Here is a 20,668-nt window from a genome sequence, read left to right on the forward strand (position 1 = left end):
ATTATATAGTTAATCACTAATCAGTCGGATTAATCACAAACTCAATTTTGGTCCCCTCCAACGGTGCTTTGATTAAATTAATTATGGTCATTTGCCATTAATGCTTACCTATTATCTTTTTAATACAAAATTATATTAATTAAGACAATAAAAAACAGAGAACAAAAGCAGATTATTTCCCTGAATTAATAGTAAATACTCTCACAAAAAATTCTTTCGTAATAAACTTCTTCTTCTCTTTCTTTCATAATTAAACTTCAATATATATACAATTTAACCGTAGTGCATGTACTTAAATTGCAGATCAAATCCAATATTTAAACCAAATAAGAAAAATTATTTTTAAAAAAAAGATATATTAAAATTCAATATATATCTTAAACAAAACTGGAGAAGAAGAAGAAAAAGGAGAATATCGGAGAAGAATCAAGAAGAAGAGTCAGAAGGTTGATCGGGAGACCAGAGGAAAGAGAGCGAATTCGTCGAACCTTTCTGGTTTCTCTTCGGAATAGTATTGATCTTCTTCAGTTGCTGCAAACTGAGGTCGCTTAGCTGAGCCGTAGCGGCGTTGGAAGGACTTTGTGGCGGTTGTTGGTGGAGATCGTCGGCGACGTCACGTCTCCTGATCTGAACCGGAACAACAGATTTAGGTGCCGCCTCTGCGGTGGCAGTAGAGCTCAGCGACGGCCGAGGGTAGAAGAAATCGGTAGGGAAAAAGTTGTACTGAAGACCCGCCATGAAAGAGAATGAGAGAGAGAGAAAAAAAGCTTTGAAAATATCGAAGAATCTGGATTTTCGGTGTTAAAAGTAGTGTGCGATTTGGGGGTATATATAGGGACGAAAATATGTGTAGTTTTTATTTTTTGTTTTTCTGTTATTATTTTTAATAGTCAAACAGGTGTAGGTTGTTCGTTGTGGTTGCTAAGCGCGTGGCGTTGGTTTTTGAGAGAAAATTTAAATAAATAAATAGAGAAAATTTAAATAAATACATTGTGCTTCTTTATATATTTGTGACATTTTTATTGATAGTTTTATTATTTACTATGTGCCTTTTCGATTCTTCCACCAAGATTCTAGTAAGAATAATTATAGAAAGGGAAAGTTTTGTGAGATTTTAATAAATTGATCTTCTTATATAAGATTTGATTACTTAATTGAAGTTTTGTTTGATATTTTTAGAAATCTTACAAATAAAAAATATATATTTCTATTTAAAAATTATTCAATCAATAAATAAGCAAATTCATTAAAACTTTTTTTTTAAAAGTAATGATAAATTTTTTTTTTTCATATTGAGTTTTAAACCTCTCATTTTTATGAACACTCATATGCTACTCAACCGCTTGAGCAGAAATCTGAAAAACAAATATGAAAATTTGAATACTTTTTATGATATGAAAACTGAATTTTAAGGGAGTGTTTGGTATGAGGTTTGAGTTTAGGAAAGTAAAGTTAGATGAGGTTTAGATTAAGAAAATGTGAAACTCAAGTATTTAAAGGGGTTAAGATTACCCTCAAATAAAGCTAAAAAATAGGACTTATTTGGAAACACAAACCCCTAAGTCATTAAAAATAAATTTACTTAGATTTGACATTCACATTCCCACCAAACTAAACCTGTAACACCCTCACTTATTTTAGTTAAAAACCATATTTGAGGTGTTATGTTTTAAAACTATATCATAATTTATTTCTGCGGAAGTCTGGACATTTTTTTTTTTTTTTTAAAACTTGAAAACTTATTTCACATTATTTACATTAAACATAAAGTGTTTCTCAAACATATTATACATAAGTATTAAATAACCCAATTTATTTTCAAAACATAACTTCACACTTTATTACAAACATCTCACTGATAACTGAAATAACCCACAAAAAGGTCGATGTGTTCATATGTACAAATCAGGGTCAGGACCATGCTTCAGTTCTCCTCATATCATTCACATATTTCTTTCTCTACCTGCAACACAAGACAACTGTGAGCCTAAAGCTCAGTAAGCAAAGTAATGCATGCAATGCTAATGATTACCCAATATCAATGGACATATACAACTTCTTTTTAAATTTTGGGCCCCTTAATATTGTGCACACTGTTTGAATTGGTCAATGCCTGCAGGGCTTGTTACACATATAATACAAAATCCCATGGGTTCTCCTCCGGCTAGCCTTCACCACAGTAGGGCACATTAAAAACCTTATTCCATCGTTGCCCCGTCAGGCTCAAGAGTTAAGGCGGCCACACACTGTGGTGTCAATACATATAACAATAACTCATATGGAGGAGAATAAAAACGGAAATATGGCAAACAATATAATTGGTTCACTAAACCTAGCCCAAATTATTGGGCAGCCACTATAAGCCTACTATAGGCCTCCGTTTACACTTATTAACACTTTCATTTGCCTTTTCAAAACAGTGGCACTGAACTTAAACTTCTTATTACAACTTTCTTTTATGTTGCACAAAACTTGCAAAGGCATTATATAATTAATCATCATAATATCATGCATGGTCTTATATCATATAATAATTTACCATATCACTATTATGCCATGCATACAAATTTATGATGAAGTGTCACTGTATGTTAATACCACTTACTCACAAAATATTCATATAATGCATGCTTTCACATAACACATAATTCTTGTGTTGCAGTTGAGTACTTTACTTACCTTTTGTCCACAATATATTTCACCGTGTAACAAGTGATGTCTTAGGTATTGATGTGCTTATCCTGACAATAGCATGGATTTCTCATCATAATGATGGCAGTAATACATTGAACTCTCATTTAAAAAATACCCATAAGACTTCATATCAAATTTCATACCCAAAACATGCCTAAAATGCCTTAAACCACCTAGATCGAGCATTAGATTTATCTTAGACATTTGGGGAAATTTTGACAGAGTTTCCCCTTAATTTTAGCTATCCTCAAATATCAAAATACACCAATAATCAACATCAATTAACCTGACATAACCATATATCCCAAATACCAACATGATTCATCATAAAGTTATCATATACCGATTTTGATAAAATTCTTATCTCCTAGATCATCACCCAAATTAAATGAGTCTCCACATATATTCAAACATTTATAAACATATATACTCTCTTATAAACTCAATCAAATAACCAAAAATCATCTTGTACTCCAAGAACCCCAAAAACCTCATAAAACACAAAATTTCACTTACCGAGCAACTTTTCGGCGAAAACAATCTCTTCAAGCTTTTCTAAACCTCAAACCACTTGGAAACCCCAAGAAATATCTTAAAAATGATAAAACACCATATATAAGTTCTCAGAAAAATTAAAAACATAGTTTAACTTCCAAGTACAAGAACTTACCATAAAAAGGCTAGAACTAAGCTTAATCTACTTCTTTGGCTTTGCTTTCACTTGGATCTCCTTAGAATTTCTTCAAACCAGCCAAGAAATGGTTTTTGGTTTTCTTTTCTCTCTGTTTTTCAGAATAATGGTCGTGCAAAGTGATAAGGTTTGATGAAAATTCCTTATTTTCAATGATTTAGCCTTATTGTCAAAAGTTGACACCTTTCATCTCATCATTTCACCTTTTGACTTATGAAAACCTTATCACTTCAATAATTTCGACTTAATCATCTGCTAGGCCTATTATCCTTATGTGTAAAACACTCACACCAAACCTTAGGTCCATATGACTTCATACCCAATAGTTATGCTTACCCGATCGAGCGTAGCGCACTTATGCTAAGCTCGTTTTGACTTTGCATCCATACCACTGATTATGTATACCTCCCATCAAGAATTGATCTAATGGTTCTAAAACCATTTTTACATCATCAATGAGACCTTAATCCTACCTCGATTACATTTGGTAACTCCATAAATACTCAATTTTACACCGAAATACTAGTAATCGACATTGTACTATTTTCCACTACTTAACCTATTTTGCCTTCTATATCTCACTTTCAACACTTAATTCCATGCCTTGTCCATATTTTTCATACTTTCTTATATCTTGAGCACATCAAACACCCATAAAAGACAACTCAAATGCCACAAGGTTAATAATATTGAGCATACATATAGACATCACATACACAACTTTTATACTTATACATGAAAACACTTATAAGAATATGCATATGCTCAAATTATACATATTGTATGATATGTAATGCAATGCAATCATGTGATTATTGGCTATATATATCAAAATAATGTGGGTGCTACAATCCTCTACACCTTATAAAAATTTCGTCCTCGAAATTTCTCTTACCCAAATAGCTCTGGGTATTTAGATCTCATTTCATCTTCCCGTTCCCATGTCATTTCCTCAATGTTTGAACTTCTCCACAAGACCTTAACCAGTGAAATCTTCTTATTTCTCAACTCTTTCTCTTTTCTGTCAAGAATTTTCACTGGTTTTTCTTCATATGTTAGGTCTTGTTCAACTTCTATTGGCTCGTAGTTTAGCACATGTGAAGGATCTGGCACGTATTTTCTCAATAATGAGACATGAAAAACATCGTGGACATTTGACAGTGATGGCGGTAATGCCAGTCTATAGGCTACCTTTCCCACCTTTTCCAATACTTCAAAAGGTCCAATAAATCTTGGGCTTAATTTCCCTTTCTTTCCAAACCTCATTGCTCCTTTCATAGGGGCAATTTTCAGAAATACCTTGTCCCCAATGTTGAACTCCACATCTCTTCGCTTTCGATCAGCGTAACTCTTTTGCCTACTCTGAGCAGTTAACATTCTTTTTCTTATCTTCTCCACTGCTTCAGTTGTCCTTCTGACCAGATCTGGACCAAGATACTTTCTTTCTCCCATTTCATCCCAATGAATTGGTGATCTGCATTTTCTGCCATATAACATTTCATACGGTGCTACACCAATCGTTGCATGAAAGCTATTGTTATAAGAAAACTCTATCAGACACAAATACTTCTCCCATGATCCTTGAAAATCTAGGACACAAGCTCGAAGCATATCTTCAAGAGTTTGAATGGTCCTTTCAGATTGTCCATCAGATTGGGGGTGATATGCCGTAGTAAACTTCAATTTTGTGCCCAATGCTCTCTGCAAACTTTCCCAAAACAATGAAGTAAATCGAGCATCCCGGTCTGAAATTATAGATACTGGCACTCCATGAAGTCTAACAACCTCTTGAACATATAATTCAGCCCACTGATCCATAGTATAAGTCATGCGTACCGGAAGAAAGTGTGCTGATTTGGTATATCGGTCTACTATAACCCAGATAGCATCATGTTGTTTAGAAGTCTTTGGCAATCCAACTACAAAATCCATAGTAATCTCTTCCCATTTCCACTCTGGTATCCGTATTGGTTGTAGTAAACCAGCAGGTTTCTGATGTTCAGCTTTCACTTGTTGACAGGTTAAACACTTGGCTACAAACTCGACCACATCCTTTCTCATGTTGGGCCACCAGTAGTGTCTTTTCAAGTCATTAAACATCTTGGTCGTCCCCGGATGTACTGAATACAAGGTATTGTGAGCTTCGGTAAGGATTTCTCTCTTCAACTCCTCATTATTAGGGACACAAACTCTTTCCTTGAACTTTAGCATCCCATTACATGACACACTAAACTCATTGACCTTCCCACTTTCCAATTCACCTTTTTGTTCCACCAAGTAAGGATCCTCACATTGACCTTGTTTGATTCTCTCTAACAAGGTAGACTGAATAGTCATCACTGATAATCTTCCTGTGATCACCTCAATCTCCGCTCTGCACATGTCCTCCTGAAGTGGTCTTGTCAGTTTCCTCAAAAATGACACATTACCATGAGACTTTCTACTCAGTGCGTCTGCAACTACATTTGCTTTTCCAGGATGATAAAGTATTTGACAGTCATAATCCTTCACTAGCTCCAACCATCTCCTTTGTCTCATATTTAATTCCTTCTGAGTGAAGAAATACTTGAGACTTTTATGATCGGTATATATTTCGCACTTCTCACCATACAGATAATGTCTCCAAATCTTTAGTGCAAAAACAACTGCTGCCAACTCCAGATCATGTGTTGGATACTTCTGTTCATAGTCCTTCAATTGTCTAGAAGCATAAGCTATGACTTTGCCATTCTGCATCAACACACACCCTAAACCTTGCTTTGAAGCGTCACTATAAATCACAAGTCCTCCTGATCCAGATGGAATAGTAAGTACTGGAGCAGAAACCAATCTTTGCTTCAAATCTTGAAAACTTTTCTCACAAGCTTCAGTCCATTCAAACTTATGATTCTTCCTCGTGAGTTGTGTCAATGGCATTGCTATCTTGGAAAATCCTTCAACAAATCTTCGGTAATAGCCTGCTAATCCCAGAAAACTCCTTACTTCTGAAACATTTGTTGGTCTATTCCACTTACTAACAGCTTCAATCTTTGATGGATCCACCGCAATACCATCTTTTGAGACTATATGGCCCAAAAATGCCACCTTCTCTAGCCAAAATTCACATTTCTTAAATTTGGCATAGAGTTGTTTTTCTTTTAATTTCTCCAACGTCAACCTCAAATGTTCCTCATGTTCTTCTTGGGATCGAGAATACACCAAGATATCATCAATAAACACTATTACAAACTTATCAAGGTAGTCCTTAAACACCCTGTTCATCAAGTCCATGAATGCAGCTGGAGCATTAGTTAATCCAAATGGCATCACAAGGAACTCATAATGGCCATACCGAGTTCGAAATGCGGTCTTTGGTACATCCTCTTCTCTAATCTTTAATTGATGATACCCAGATCTCAAATCAATCTTTGAAAACACTCCTCTTCCTTGTAATTGATCAAAAAGATCATCAATTCTAGGAAGTGGATACTTATTCTTGATTGTCAACTTGTTCAATTCTCTATAATCAATACACATTCGCATCGTCCCATCCTTTTTCTTCACAAATAGCACCGGAGCTCCCCATGGTGAAAAACTAGGCCTGATAAACTTTTTATCCAGGAGTTCTTGCAATTGTATCTTTAATTCCTTTAGTTCTGCTGGTGCCATTCTATAAGGTGCCTTGGACACAGGGGCTGTACCAGGAAGTAGCTCAATCACAAATTCAATTTCTCTGTCTGGAGGCAATCCCGGTAAATCTTCTGGAAATACTTCTAAGAAATCTCTAACTACCGGTACATCTTCCGGTTTTAACTTTTGCTCCTTATACGTGTCAACCACACTGGCGAGATAACCCACACATCCACTTTCCAACAGTCGCCTGGCCTTCATAGCAGAAATTAATGGAATGCAACCTTTTGATGTCGCTCCAGTAAACATAAACTCATCTTCCTCCGAAGGCTTAAATATCACTGTTTTCCTTCTACAATCAATAGTGGCATTATACTTTGAAAGCCAATCCATACCCAAAATCACCTCATAATCGGCCATCTCTAACATTATTAGATCAGCATATAATTCCCTACCATCAATGCAAATAGGAACCCCCCTCAACCAATGAGTAGAATACAGAATCTCTCCAGATGGTAACATTGTACTAAAAACTTCTGACAATTTTTCACACGATCCACCCAACCTTTTTACATATGTCAATGATGCAAATGAATGCGTGGCACCTGAATCTATTAATGCATGAGTGAGAATACCAGATGCAAAAATATCACCTGACACAACAGAGTTGTTGGTATCAGCATCAGCCTGAGTAATCGTGAACACCCTAGCATTTGTCCTCTGAGGTTCATCCTTCATTTGTTGGTTCTTCATCAATGGACAATCTTTGATAAAATGATCCCCCTTGCCACATTTGAAGCAGCTCTTAGTTAGAAGCCTGCACTCCCCGAAATGATTCTTTCCACAAGTTTGACATCGTGGCATTTGTTGGAATCCAGGTTGCCTGTTTTGCTGACCTCCTTTAAATTTCTTATTCTGTCCTTGTCTAAATTGGAAATTCTGGGCCCCTCTTTTGTTGTCATTGTGAAAGCGGCTTTGTTCTTTGTTGAATGGAGTGTCTCTACGAGGCATGCTAGTAGCAGCTTTAGCTTTTGTTATTTTTTCTTCTCTGTGTTCAGCTCTCAAAGCTTTCTCCACAGCCTGAGCATAAGAAAGAGGCCCTGTACGTCCCATATCTACATCTCTAGCCAATTCTGGTTGTAGACCCTCCAGGAAGCGATTCACTCTACTAGTTTCAGTGTTAACCAAGTCTGGTGCAAACTTGGCTAACCGGTCAAATGTCCTGGCGTACTCAGCCACTGATAGATTCCCCTGTTGCAATCTAGTGAACTCACTTACTTTGGCAGTCAACACAGCTTCATTATAAAACTTCTCATTGAAGACCAGTTCAAATTCTGCCCAAGTCATCTGATTCACTTCTCTAGTCTGCTTAACCACTTCCCACCAGATCTTAGCATCCTTTTTAAGTGTATGTGCAGCACAAGAAACTTTTTCCCTGTCACTTAGTTGCATGAACTCAAAGATGTCTTCTAAAGAACTCTTCCAGTCTTGTGCGTCAAGTGGGTCAGTGCTACCTTCAAATACTGGTGGGCGTTGTTTTCGGAACCGTTCATATAATGGTTCCATGGGGTGCACTGCAGGTGGAGCTTGTGGAGGTGTTGGAGTTTCAGTAGGTGGTGTTGGTGCTTGCCTTTGTCGTTGTTCTGCTAACAACTTCTCAATTTGTTCAGCCTGTCTATTCACCACCGCTCGAAGTTGAGCCATTTCTTATTCATATTTATTGCTGCAAGAGCCTTCAGTAGCCCCCATACCATGTTCATGATCCATCTGTGTTATTATATATCTTTTAAGACAAAATGTCCATAACTTATGTCATTTAGCCAATAAAGCACATGATGCATGCAACCAGCACATAATAAATGCACACATAAAACTTACAGATGAACTGAGCATTATCCTTTCCTCAATGTGTACATATGAACGGTCTACAAGAACATTTTAACCATGGCGCTCTGATACCAACTTGTAACACCCTCACTTATTTTAGTTAAAAACCATATTTGAGGTGTTATGTTTTAAAACTATATCATAATTTATTTCTGCGGAAGTCTGGACATTTTTTTTTTTTTTTTAAAACTTGAAAACTTATTTCACATTATTTACATTAAACATAAAGTGTTTCTCAAACATATTATACATAAGTATTAAATAACCCAATTTATTTTCAAAACATAACTTCACACTTTATTACAAACATCTCACTGATAACTGAAATAACCCACAAAAAGGTCGATGTGTTCATATGTACAAATCAGGGTCAGGACCATGCTTCAGTTCTCCTCATATCATTCACATATTTCTTTCTCTACCTGCAACACAAGACAACTGTGAGCCTAAAGCTCAGTAAGCAAAGTAATGCATGCAATGCTAATGATTACCCAATATCAATGGACATATACAACTTCTTTTTAAATTTTGGGCCCCTTAATATTGTGCACACTGTTTGAATTGGTCAATGCCTGCAGGGCTTGTTACACATATAATACAAAATCCCATGGGTTCTCCTCCGGCTAGCCTTCACCACAGTAGGGCACATTAAAAACCTTATTCCATCGTTGCCCCGTCAGGCTCAAGAGTTAAGGCGGCCACACACTGTGGTGTCAATACATATAACAATAACTCATATGGAGGAGAATAAAAACGGAAATATGGCAAACAATATAATTGGTTCACTAAACCTAGCCCAAATTATTGGGCAGCCACTATAAGCCTACTATAGGCCTCCGTTTACACTTATTAACACTTTCATTTGCCTTTTCAAAACAGTGGCACTGAACTTAAACTTCTTATTACAACTTTCTTTTATGTTGCACAAAACTTGCAAAGGCATTATATAATTAATCATCATAATATCATGCATGGTCTTATATCATATAATAATTTACCATATCACTATTATGCCATGCATACAAATTTATGATGAAGTGTCACTGTATGTTAATACCACTTACTCACAAAATATTCATATAATGCATGCTTTCACATAACACATAATTCTTGTGTTGCAGTTGAGTACTTTACTTACCTTTTGTCCACAATATATTTCACCGTGTAACAAGTGATGTCTTAGGTATTGATGTGCTTATCCTGACAATAGCATGGATTTCTCATCATAATGATGGCAGTAATACATTGAACTCTCATTTAAAAAATACCCATAAGACTTCATATCAAATTTCATACCCAAAACATGCCTAAAATGCCTTAAACCACCTAGATCGAGCATTAGATTTATCTTAGACATTTGGGGAAATTTTGACAGAGTTTCCCCTTAATTTTAGCTATCCTCAAATATCAAAATACACCAATAATCAACATCAATTAACCTGACATAACCATATATCCCAAATACCAACATGATTCATCATAAAGTTATCATATACCGATTTTGATAAAATTCTTATCTCCTAGATCATCACCCAAATTAAATGAGTCTCCACATATATTCAAACATTTATAAACATATATACTCTCTTATAAACTCAATCAAATAACCAAAAATCATCTTGTACTCCAAGAACCCCAAAAACCTCATAAAACACAAAATTTCACTTACCGAGCAACTTTTCGGCGAAAACAATCTCTTCAAGCTTTTCTAAACCTCAAACCACTTGGAAACCCCAAGAAATATCTTAAAAATGATAAAACACCATATATAAGTTCTCAGAAAAATTAAAAACATAGTTTAACTTCCAAGTACAAGAACTTACCATAAAAAGGCTAGAACTAAGCTTAATCTACTTCTTTGGCTTTGCTTTCACTTGGATCTCCTTAGAATTTCTTCAAACCAGCCAAGAAATGGTTTTTGGTTTTCTTTTCTCTCTGTTTTTCAGAATAATGGTCGTGCAAAGTGATAAGGTTTGATGAAAATTCCTTATTTTCAATGATTTAGCCTTATTGTCAAAAGTTGACACCTTTCATCTCATCATTTCACCTTTTGACTTATGAAAACCTTATCACTTCAATAATTTCGACTTAATCATCTGCTAGGCCTATTATCCTTATGTGTAAAACACTCACACCAAACCTTAGGTCCATATGACTTCATACCCAATAGTTATGCTTACCCGATCGAGCGTAGCGCACTTATGCTAAGCTCGTTTTGACTTTGCATCCATACCACTGATTATGTATACCTCCCATCAAGAATTGATCTAATGGTTCTAAAACCATTTTTACATCATCAATGAGACCTTAATCCTACCTCGATTACATTTGGTAACTCCATAAATACTCAATTTTACACCGAAATACTAGTAATCGACATTGTACTATTTTCCACTACTTAACCTATTTTGCCTTCTATATCTCACTTTCAACACTTAATTCCATGCCTTGTCCATATTTTTCATACTTTCTTATATCTTGAGCACATCAAACACCCATAAAAGACAACTCAAATGCCACAAGGTTAATAATATTGAGCATACATATAGACATCACATACACAACTTTTATACTTATACATGAAAACACTTATAAGAATATGCATATGCTCAAATTATACATATTGTATGATATGTAATGCAATGCAATCATGTGATTATTGGCTATATATATCAAAATAATGTGGGTGCTACAAAACCCCTGTACCAAACACCCCCTAAGAGATTTTTTCCTCGGTTCAAGTAAAACCTACTTCTATGAGTAATTTTTTAGATGCCTATGAATATGAAATACTCCATAATTAATATTACTTTTTAAAAAATAAAAAAATCTTAAATCAATAGGTTTTTAGTAAATGTCTAATTTTATTTTTGAAACTTATAATATAAAAACATATATATACAAACTATTTGGAAACACAAATTCTCAAGCCATTAAAATAAAGAGAATTTTTTAAAAATATGACTTTTATACCTTCAATGTGTAAAAATATAGGAATTATACTTTTCTTAATTTGTATGGAAAAATTTATTAAAGACAAAATTAAAGTATAAGAAACACAATTAGTAATTAACTAAAATTTAAAAATGTCATATTTTTTTATCATAGTTATATTTTTTTTAATTTTGATTTTAAATGTGATTTTATTTTTATTTTTTTCAATATTTTATTTTTTCCTTTATCTTTTCAATTATTTTTTCTTTCTTTTTTTCCTTCCTTATTTTTTCTTTCATTTTTTCCTTTTTCTTTTTTTTTCTACCAATTTTTTCCTTTATCTTTTTTTTTCTTTCCATCTTTCCATTCTTCTTCTTCTTCATTTTTATTAATTTATCTATTTTTTAATTTCATTTGTATTGTTTTTTTTTTTATATTTTTTCAGTTTTCTTTTTTTTTTCTCTTTTTTCCCTTCTATTTTATCTTCATTTTTGTATTTATTATTTTCTCCTCTCATTTTTTTTTCTTTTTCCACACATGAGTTTTTTTCTTTCTTTTTTTCTTCTTCCATTTTTTTCTTTTTTTTTTCTACCAATTTTTTCATTCATTTTTTTCTTTCAATTTTCCCATTATTTTTCTTCTTCTTCTTTTCTTTTTTATTCATTCATCTATTTTTTTTCCTTCATCATTTGTTTTTTTTTCATATTTTTTTTAGTTTTCTTTCCTAAGTTTTTTTTCCTTCTTTTTTCTTGTTTTTTTGTACTTATTATTTTCTCATTCCATTTTCTTTCTTTTTTTCTTTTTTTCACACATAATTTAACATTACATAATTACTTTACTATTTTATTTATTTATTATATTTTATTATTGTAATTTTTTTTATAGTTTTTTTCACTATATGCAAAAAAAAAAAATCAAATCAATTTTTTCAGCATTTACTTTTTACTGTAAGCCTTATAGGAATACCAAAATTTGGAAAGAAAACTAATAAAAATATGAAAACGTAAATAGGTAACCAGTTACCATGATGAGAACATTCAAATCTATAAAAAAAATTATATGAAGAAGATGGGAGAGAATGGAAATATGTGTATCTGTTTTTTTTTTCTTTCTTCAAATTTGTGGAAACTCGTTACCTTCCCGTTATTTGTGTGTATATTTCTGGGGGTAATTGGTTAGATTCACGTTGTTTGTGTGTATATTTCTCTGGTTACCTTCACGTTATGATGTGTGTGTATACTTATGGATTCTTTATGGTAACTGATTACCTATGTTACTAAAATCATAGTTACTTCTTTTTTTTTTTCAATGAAGTGTTCTTCCTCTTTTTCATTCAGATTTGATGTTTCTTTTCATATTTAATATGAGTAACCCGTCATCTCTCTCATGGTAATTGGTTACCCCTCTTATGGCAGAAGGTTACTCCTCTCAGGGTAACTGGATACTCCTCCTGGTATATGTTATTTAACTTAGCTCTATGATTTTTTTTACATAATTGTCAAAGATTAATCAAGTAACTGGTTACCTTATCCATAGTTTGAAAAAAGAAACGTACAATATAAAAATAAGGAAAAAATATTTATTATAAATAAATACAATTCATATCAAAAAAAAAAATTGCAAAACAACCAAAGAAAAATTTAATATAAAATTAGTTATATACAAAAACAAATAAGCTAAAAAAATAATCAAATTAAAAACATACAATTTCAAATTAATAAAACTTAATTAAGATTAAAACTATGGCATAAACCAACTTTTATACAAAATATATGGGAAAATAAACTCATAAAAGAGAAAAATCTTAATAAAGAGCCATAGATTAATTTTTTTTTTTTAAAAGCCATATTTTTGCACACTATTAAAAATCTCATATAAAATGTAATTTCCTCAAAAATAAATTTACCAAACGTAGGTTACATTTGACATTTTCATTCCCACATAAGCTAACCCCGTAACAAACACCCCTAAATGATAAATAATGTTTGTTTACTTAAAGGAATTGATATGTAAATCATGTTTATCATTAGTTTAGTTTAAAATAACAAATGAAATAGTATTAAAAACTAAAATAAGGGTATTGGTGTAATTTTTAAAACTTATACTCTATTCTAGTATTTAATAACTCTATTTTTTTATTTTGTTAAAATTTATTTCATGAGTAAAATTGTTTATAAATTATATTCTAAGAGAAAAATTGATTATTTTTTTTTTTTTTTAAAATGCCATTTGTTAGGTATGATTATATTATAGATTATTTTGATAAAAATATATTATTATATTTTAATTTCATGAGAATATGAAAAGTAGACTAATTCATGTGCATAACCAGAAAGTAATTTTTCTATGAATCATATATAAGATTCAATTGCACAATCAAACACAATGATGTAAGTTTACAGACTACCACATAACCATCTTCAATTTTTCCAATAATATAATAATTATGAACTCCTCATACCAAACGACCCTTTATAGTAATATTCTTTGATTACAATTACTTTTTAACCACAAATCTGATCAAAAACATACTTGCCATTTTTTCCAATTTCGATACAAAATTGACCTTCATTTTATTGATTTATGGTAACAAATTAAGAACAATTCTAACCAATCTTTGATTCTAATAAAAAAAAATCAAGTTTATAATTGCTACAAAATAAATTTAGAATTAGAATAAAAATATGTAAAAAGTGAAGATTGAATCGCAGGTCTATATTTTCTTAAGACTTTGAAATATGACATAATAATTGGTTGCCAATTTTTTTTAGTCTCAAAAGGGCAACCAGATACTAAACCGTTTTGTTTTAAAAAAAAAATTTACTCATTTGGTACCTTTTGTTTTTACAAAGTATCATTTTAGTACCCTCTGTTTTTAATAATGCTCATATCGTACCCCGTATTTTAAAAACATAGATATTTATTTGGTATTCTAATAGATCAAATTTTGTCAATATGACCAAACTTTCAGCACTTATATATAATTTGTAACTCGTACAATTGAGATTAATTTGATTAAATTGGTAAAATTTTATTTATTAAATTTGAGTTTAGAGTACCAAATATGTAAAATTTTAAAATACAGAGTACCAAATATGTTCGATTTTAAAATGCAGGTACGATTTCAAAATGCATGGTACCAAATGAGCATTATTTGTAAATACAGGATACCAAGATGATACTTTGTAAAAACACAAAGTACCAAATGGTTACCTACCCTAAAAAAAACAAAGATACGTTCTTAGGCTACAACTTAGCAATTTCAAAGTGTGATACCTATTCAAGCTAGCTAAAAAGCATAGTTAATTTCTAACTGCCATTAAAAAAGTACCAACAAAGTAGACTTAGCTAACATGTATAACAAAAATCCTCAAGCGATCAATACAAAAGCTAGCTTGCTCACAAATACCGATTACTACGAAAAAAATTAATTAAAAAAAATTGATAGTTTAATGAAGAAAAAAAAGAATAAATCACACCTGTTCTTGTGAAAAAGAAGAGAAAAACTTGAACATTCAAGTGAAGAGGAGCTTCAAATTAGAGAAACCAAAATTAGTAATTAACAAATAAGCTAAAATTGTTTCAATGAGAAAAGTTTGAAAAATAGAAAGGAAAATAAATAAATGCACAACCGAAAGACAAACACAAGCTATTTGAAGTGGTTTTTTTGGAGCTAAAAATCGAAATTTAGATTTGATCACAAATACAAATACAACTAAAACTATATATATATAAAAATAAAAAAAAAGTTCTTGAAGGTATAGTAAAATATTTATGAGTTAAGAAAGAAAAAAAAATCACCAAAATAATTCTGCCCATTTTCCTTTACCTTCTTAAAAAGTTGTGCGACCAAAATAAATGTCAGTTTCAGTGAGTTGGGAAAGAATAGAACATGTCTCTTCTGCAAAGCCGAAATCTCGATCGAATTTGTGAAGAACAAAAAAGGGGAGAGAGACAGGGACTATGAAGAGGAAGAAGGGAAGTAAGACGGTAGAAAGGAAAGATCTATCGTGCTTAAGCTTTTTGGATTTACAAATTGGATTTGGAGAAAACATGAAATTTTTGTTTCTAATTTTTGGCTTAGTTTTCAATTTGATTTGAAAACGAGTTTAAAAAATAGTCAACCATATTTATTTTTATGGGCCCCACAATTTTTTAGTTTTCAAAATGATAAAATTGAATTTGAATTCACTATCAATTAGATCCTAATTGTTCCACACCGGAGCGCAACCACATAGACATGCGTTTATTTATGGGCTTCAATGTTCTATCCTAGTTCGAACCAAGTGGTCAGAATTAAGTTCGAACTAAAAAACCTTAAATTGCATATTTCAAATGAAAATTATTCATCTCAACACAAAATTAATTTTGTTGATTTGTTTTTTTAGTCCAATAAAACTAAAAAAAATATATATAAACCATTATAACACATACATAACCTGTAAATGTGAGTTTGGTGGTGATGATTTAAGAGAATGAGAGGAATTGAGTATTTTTAATTCTATGGAGTATTTTTATGTTTTTGGTATTAAGTTATATTTTTAGGGGTAAGTTATGTCATTTTTAAGTGGATTTGGGGATAGTTTTGTGAGAAACAAAACTAGGGGTTAAACTTATTATTATGAGTGTTAATAGGGATATTTTGTGGAGTATCATAATAATGAATATTTACTTTCACTGCTGTTAGAAGGACAAGGTGTTATGGATCTCCACATCTCAATTCTCAAATAATAATAATAAAAATAATAATACTCATTCTTAAACTTAAATTGGGTTTCCAGGGGAAAAAAAAAGAATCTAGGGTTACAATAAAGACGTTAAAGCACATATAATTAAACAAAATATATTACATAGAAAATTCCAATATTATAGTTATTATTTTTTTCTTATCAAGAACCAATAAATATTTCTTTTTCCATTAATTCATCCCTAGAGTTGAATACCTCATTCAAGAATTATTTTTGATCCAATTGGTAGAAATCAATAGAAAGGGCAAATCCCTTATGATACACCAGATCCGGCTCGGTTATTGATAGAGTGAATAGATCAGTCATTTCTTGAAATCTCTCTTCTAATTCAAAATCATAGTGTAACGTGTATCTCCCTATTCCGATCAAGTGTTACAGGCCGTGTAAAGAGATTTACAGGAGCAAGAAGAAACTCAATAATTTGTCACTCTCCATACTATTGAATGAATAAAATTGATCACTATATTTTTTTTAAAATAAATGAATAAATAGTCTACTAGATAATCTCATTCAAAATTCATCAATAAGACTGTATTTACTAATAATCGGAGAAAAATGGTTAATAAATAAAAAATAAAAAAAAACTAGACTAGTATTTATGTGGTTTGAAATTATAAATAGAAAGAGCAGAACATAAAGCAGGAGTGGTGGAATAAGGAAAAGAAATCTGATCTTCTTTATAGGCTAAACGAGAACGACATAACCCGAAACTCGAATAAGGCAAATTGGTCTTCAAAATCTTGTTCATCATATTCACATTATTAGCTTTCATTTTTTTTTACTTCAACAGGAATAACTGGCTTATCACATGAGGGACGATCCACCGTAACAGGTGGTGATGACGGCGGTGATAGTGGTGGCGGTCGAGGGTAGTACAAATCTGTAGGGAAGAAGTAGTAACTCATACAAGCCATGGTTGATGATCTTCACACCTTTTTTTTTTTTTGTTGATTGGTACTTTGAGGTTATAATGGGTAACGAATGAAGGATATATATATGAGAGAGTTCAAAACACTAAACAAAAAAAGCCTTTTTTTAATGAGATCTTTGTTTAAAAAATAAAAAGATGATATAAAAATGTAAATGAGTATTCTAAATTTTTAAAAGATTATCGTAGTCTTAATTTGTATTTTATTTTCTTTTTCGATCACAAAGTATTTATGTGTAATTTAAATTTTAAAATAGCATATTTGATTTTTAAAGTTTAATGTATAAATCATTGTGGTGTATTTTTAAATGTTGGGAAAACTAATAATAACTTTTAATTAAATTGAATTAAAGTATACATCCTTCGTTTAGTAAAGTTAAGGTAATTTCGTTGATTAATAATTCTCGAGTTTTAGTAAAATGGTCAAATTATTACAATACTTTTTTTTTTACAGCAAATTACAATACTTTTGATAATAAACAAAGTAAATTCATTGGGGTTATTCCATATTCTAGAAAGAAAACAAAATGAGTAAAGAAAAGGTAATGTTACGGTGTATCTCTTTAAAATTATTATATATTAAAATAAGAAGAAAAAAAACATCATTTGATCCTTATGGTTTTGTTAAATACAAATTAATATTTATTTTAAAAATATTCATGTTTTAACAAATTTGACCAAATTTAACCTCTACTTCACTTTTAGAAATAAAAAATCTTCTAACATAGTTCGAACCAAGTGAGAAAAAAAATGGCTTATTTCAAAATAGGTCAGAACATAATTAAAATTAAGTTAAAACTAAGTCAGAACCTAGTGGTCAAAATTTGGTCCGAACAAGATCATAATCAAGTTGGAACCTAAAAAATTTAAATTGCATATTTCAAATCAAAGTTCGTCATATCAATACAAAATTATTATTATTATTCATTTTTCAACTCTAAATAATTTGAAATATATATTATATTAATCATAACATAAATGTAAGTTTGGTGATTTGAGAGAATAAGAGAAATCATGGAGTATTTTTATGTTTTTAGTGTGAAGTTATATATTTAGGGATAGTTATGTCATTTTAAGTAGGTTAATGGATAGTTTTGGGAGAAACAAAACTAGGGTGATAGATTCATTATTATGAGTTTTATGGGACATATTTTGTAGAATTTCCCAATGAATATTTACTTTCACTGCTCTGAGAAGTACAAGGTGTTATGAACACATCTCAAATAATAATAATAATAATAATAATATAGATCCTCATTCTTAAATTTAAATTGGGTTACCAAAAAAAATAAAATAAAATCTAGGGTTATAATAAAGACGTAAAAGCAAATATAATTAAACAGAATATATATATATTTATATTACTTAGAAAATTGTTTAAGAAACACACTTTCCATACTATCGAATGAATAATATTGATCACTATATTATTGTTTTCTAGAATAAATACATAAATAAATAAATAAAATAGTATCTACTAGATAACCCATTCAAAATTCATCATCAATAACAATATAATGTATTTACTAAAGGAAATCGATACAAATTAATAAGCTTAACCAAAACTAAAACAAAATCTAGTATTTTTGTGCATGACGTTCTTTGAGATTATAAACATTAAGAACAGAACATAAAGCAAGATTAGAAGGAGAAGAAATCTGGTCTTCTCTATAGGCAAAACGAGGATGACATAACCCGAAACTCGAATAAGGCAAGCTGGTCTTCAAAATCTTGTTCTCACTTTTATTACTACTCATAATCATATTGTTGTTGCTGTGAACAACATTCTTGGCCTCCAATTTTTGAACTTCAAGATCACATAGGGGACGATCCACCGTAACAGGTGGTGGCGATGGCGGTCGAGGGTAGTAGAAATCTGTTGGGAAGAAGTAGTAACTCATACCAGCCATGGTTGATGATCTTCACACTTTTTTTCTTTTGGATGATTGTGCTTTGAAACTTTTTGGGGTAATGTGAGTTTAAATAATAGGCTAACGAATAAAAATAGCCATTATAGATTTTTTTTTAAAAAATAAAAAAATAAAATCTTTATTTAAAATAACAGAAAAACTAATGAGATATTTTTTTTACGTGTCCTAATTTTGAAGAATATCGTAATCTTTGTTTTTTTTTTTTAAAAAAAATCTAAAATATTAAACTTAAATTTAAATTGTGAATAATCTCGTGGCAGTGTTTCTACAAAATAAAACACTAACAAAAAACCTTTGTAGATTTTTTTTTTAAATGTGATCTTTAATTACAACTAAATAAAACGTAATATTTCTACAAAATAAAAGTAAACATAATATATAAATGAGATATTTTTTTTATGATTTTAAAAATATATATTTGATTTTTAAATAAATATAATAAATGTTTGTGGTGTTGCTATTTTTAAATGTTAGGAAAACTAATATAGGTAACTTGTAATTGAATTTAATTAAACTGTACATCTTTCGTCACTTGATTGATTCTCCAGTGTACAGTAGTAAAATCAATGGAATTATTCCATATTCTAGAAAGAAAACAAAATATTAAAATAAGATAAAAAAATCATTTTAATCCCCTGATTTTTAGTTAATTGCAAAATTTAACATTTTGTTTTAAAATATTCAAATTATAACTCTATATTTTAACAACCTTTACCAAAGCTAACCTCTACTTCATTTTAGTTAAAAAAAAAATTCAATACGACATTTTTATAATTAATAAATTTTAGTTATCTTCAAAAATATAATTAATTTAAAAAAATATATAATTGTATGATACTCTATTAATAATTTACTTTGAAAAAACATCGGCGTCTGGGTTGACAATGAATAGAGCGAAGTTGTTCTTGGTGAGGAAAATCAAAGTGGCTTGGAAGCTCTAGAGCATTCCAATCTATCTCTCAAAATACTTCATAAAAATACTACTTTATTTATTTTATTTCTAATTTTTATATTATAACATTCATTAATTTTTTTATTTTTTTCTCTATATCAATTAAATATTATATTTTTTATTTGATTTAAATATTTTCTTTACATAATTTAAATATTATATTTTACATACTAAACTATGTTTATATATACATATTATTCTAAAGAAATGTATATATATAATTACATATATATAATTCAATTCACTTCACCTACGCCAAGTTTTTTTTTTAAATAATCCAACTACATTTATATA

General features: G+C 30.7%; 1 protein-coding gene across 1 annotated transcript; it reads right to left on the reverse strand.

The window, feature by feature from the left end:
• Nucleotides 1–6,481: 6,481 nt before the first annotated feature.
• On the reverse strand, nucleotides 6,482–10,955 carry LOC133831582 (uncharacterized; the record flags this gene model as incomplete). Its single annotated transcript, XM_062261950.1, has 3 exons — nucleotides 10,705–10,955; nucleotides 10,020–10,081; nucleotides 6,482–8,777 (listed from the first exon to the last, which is right to left on the reverse strand). A coding segment is annotated over exon 3 (2,217 nt), but the record flags the coding sequence as incomplete, so codon positions are not given.
• Nucleotides 10,956–20,668: the final 9,713 nt, after the last annotated feature.

The sequence above is a fragment of the Humulus lupulus genome, chromosome 4, assembly GCF_963169125.1.
Source record: "Humulus lupulus chromosome 4, drHumLupu1.1, whole genome shotgun sequence".
Lineage (NCBI taxonomy): Eukaryota > Viridiplantae > Streptophyta > Magnoliopsida > Rosales > Cannabaceae > Humulus > Humulus lupulus.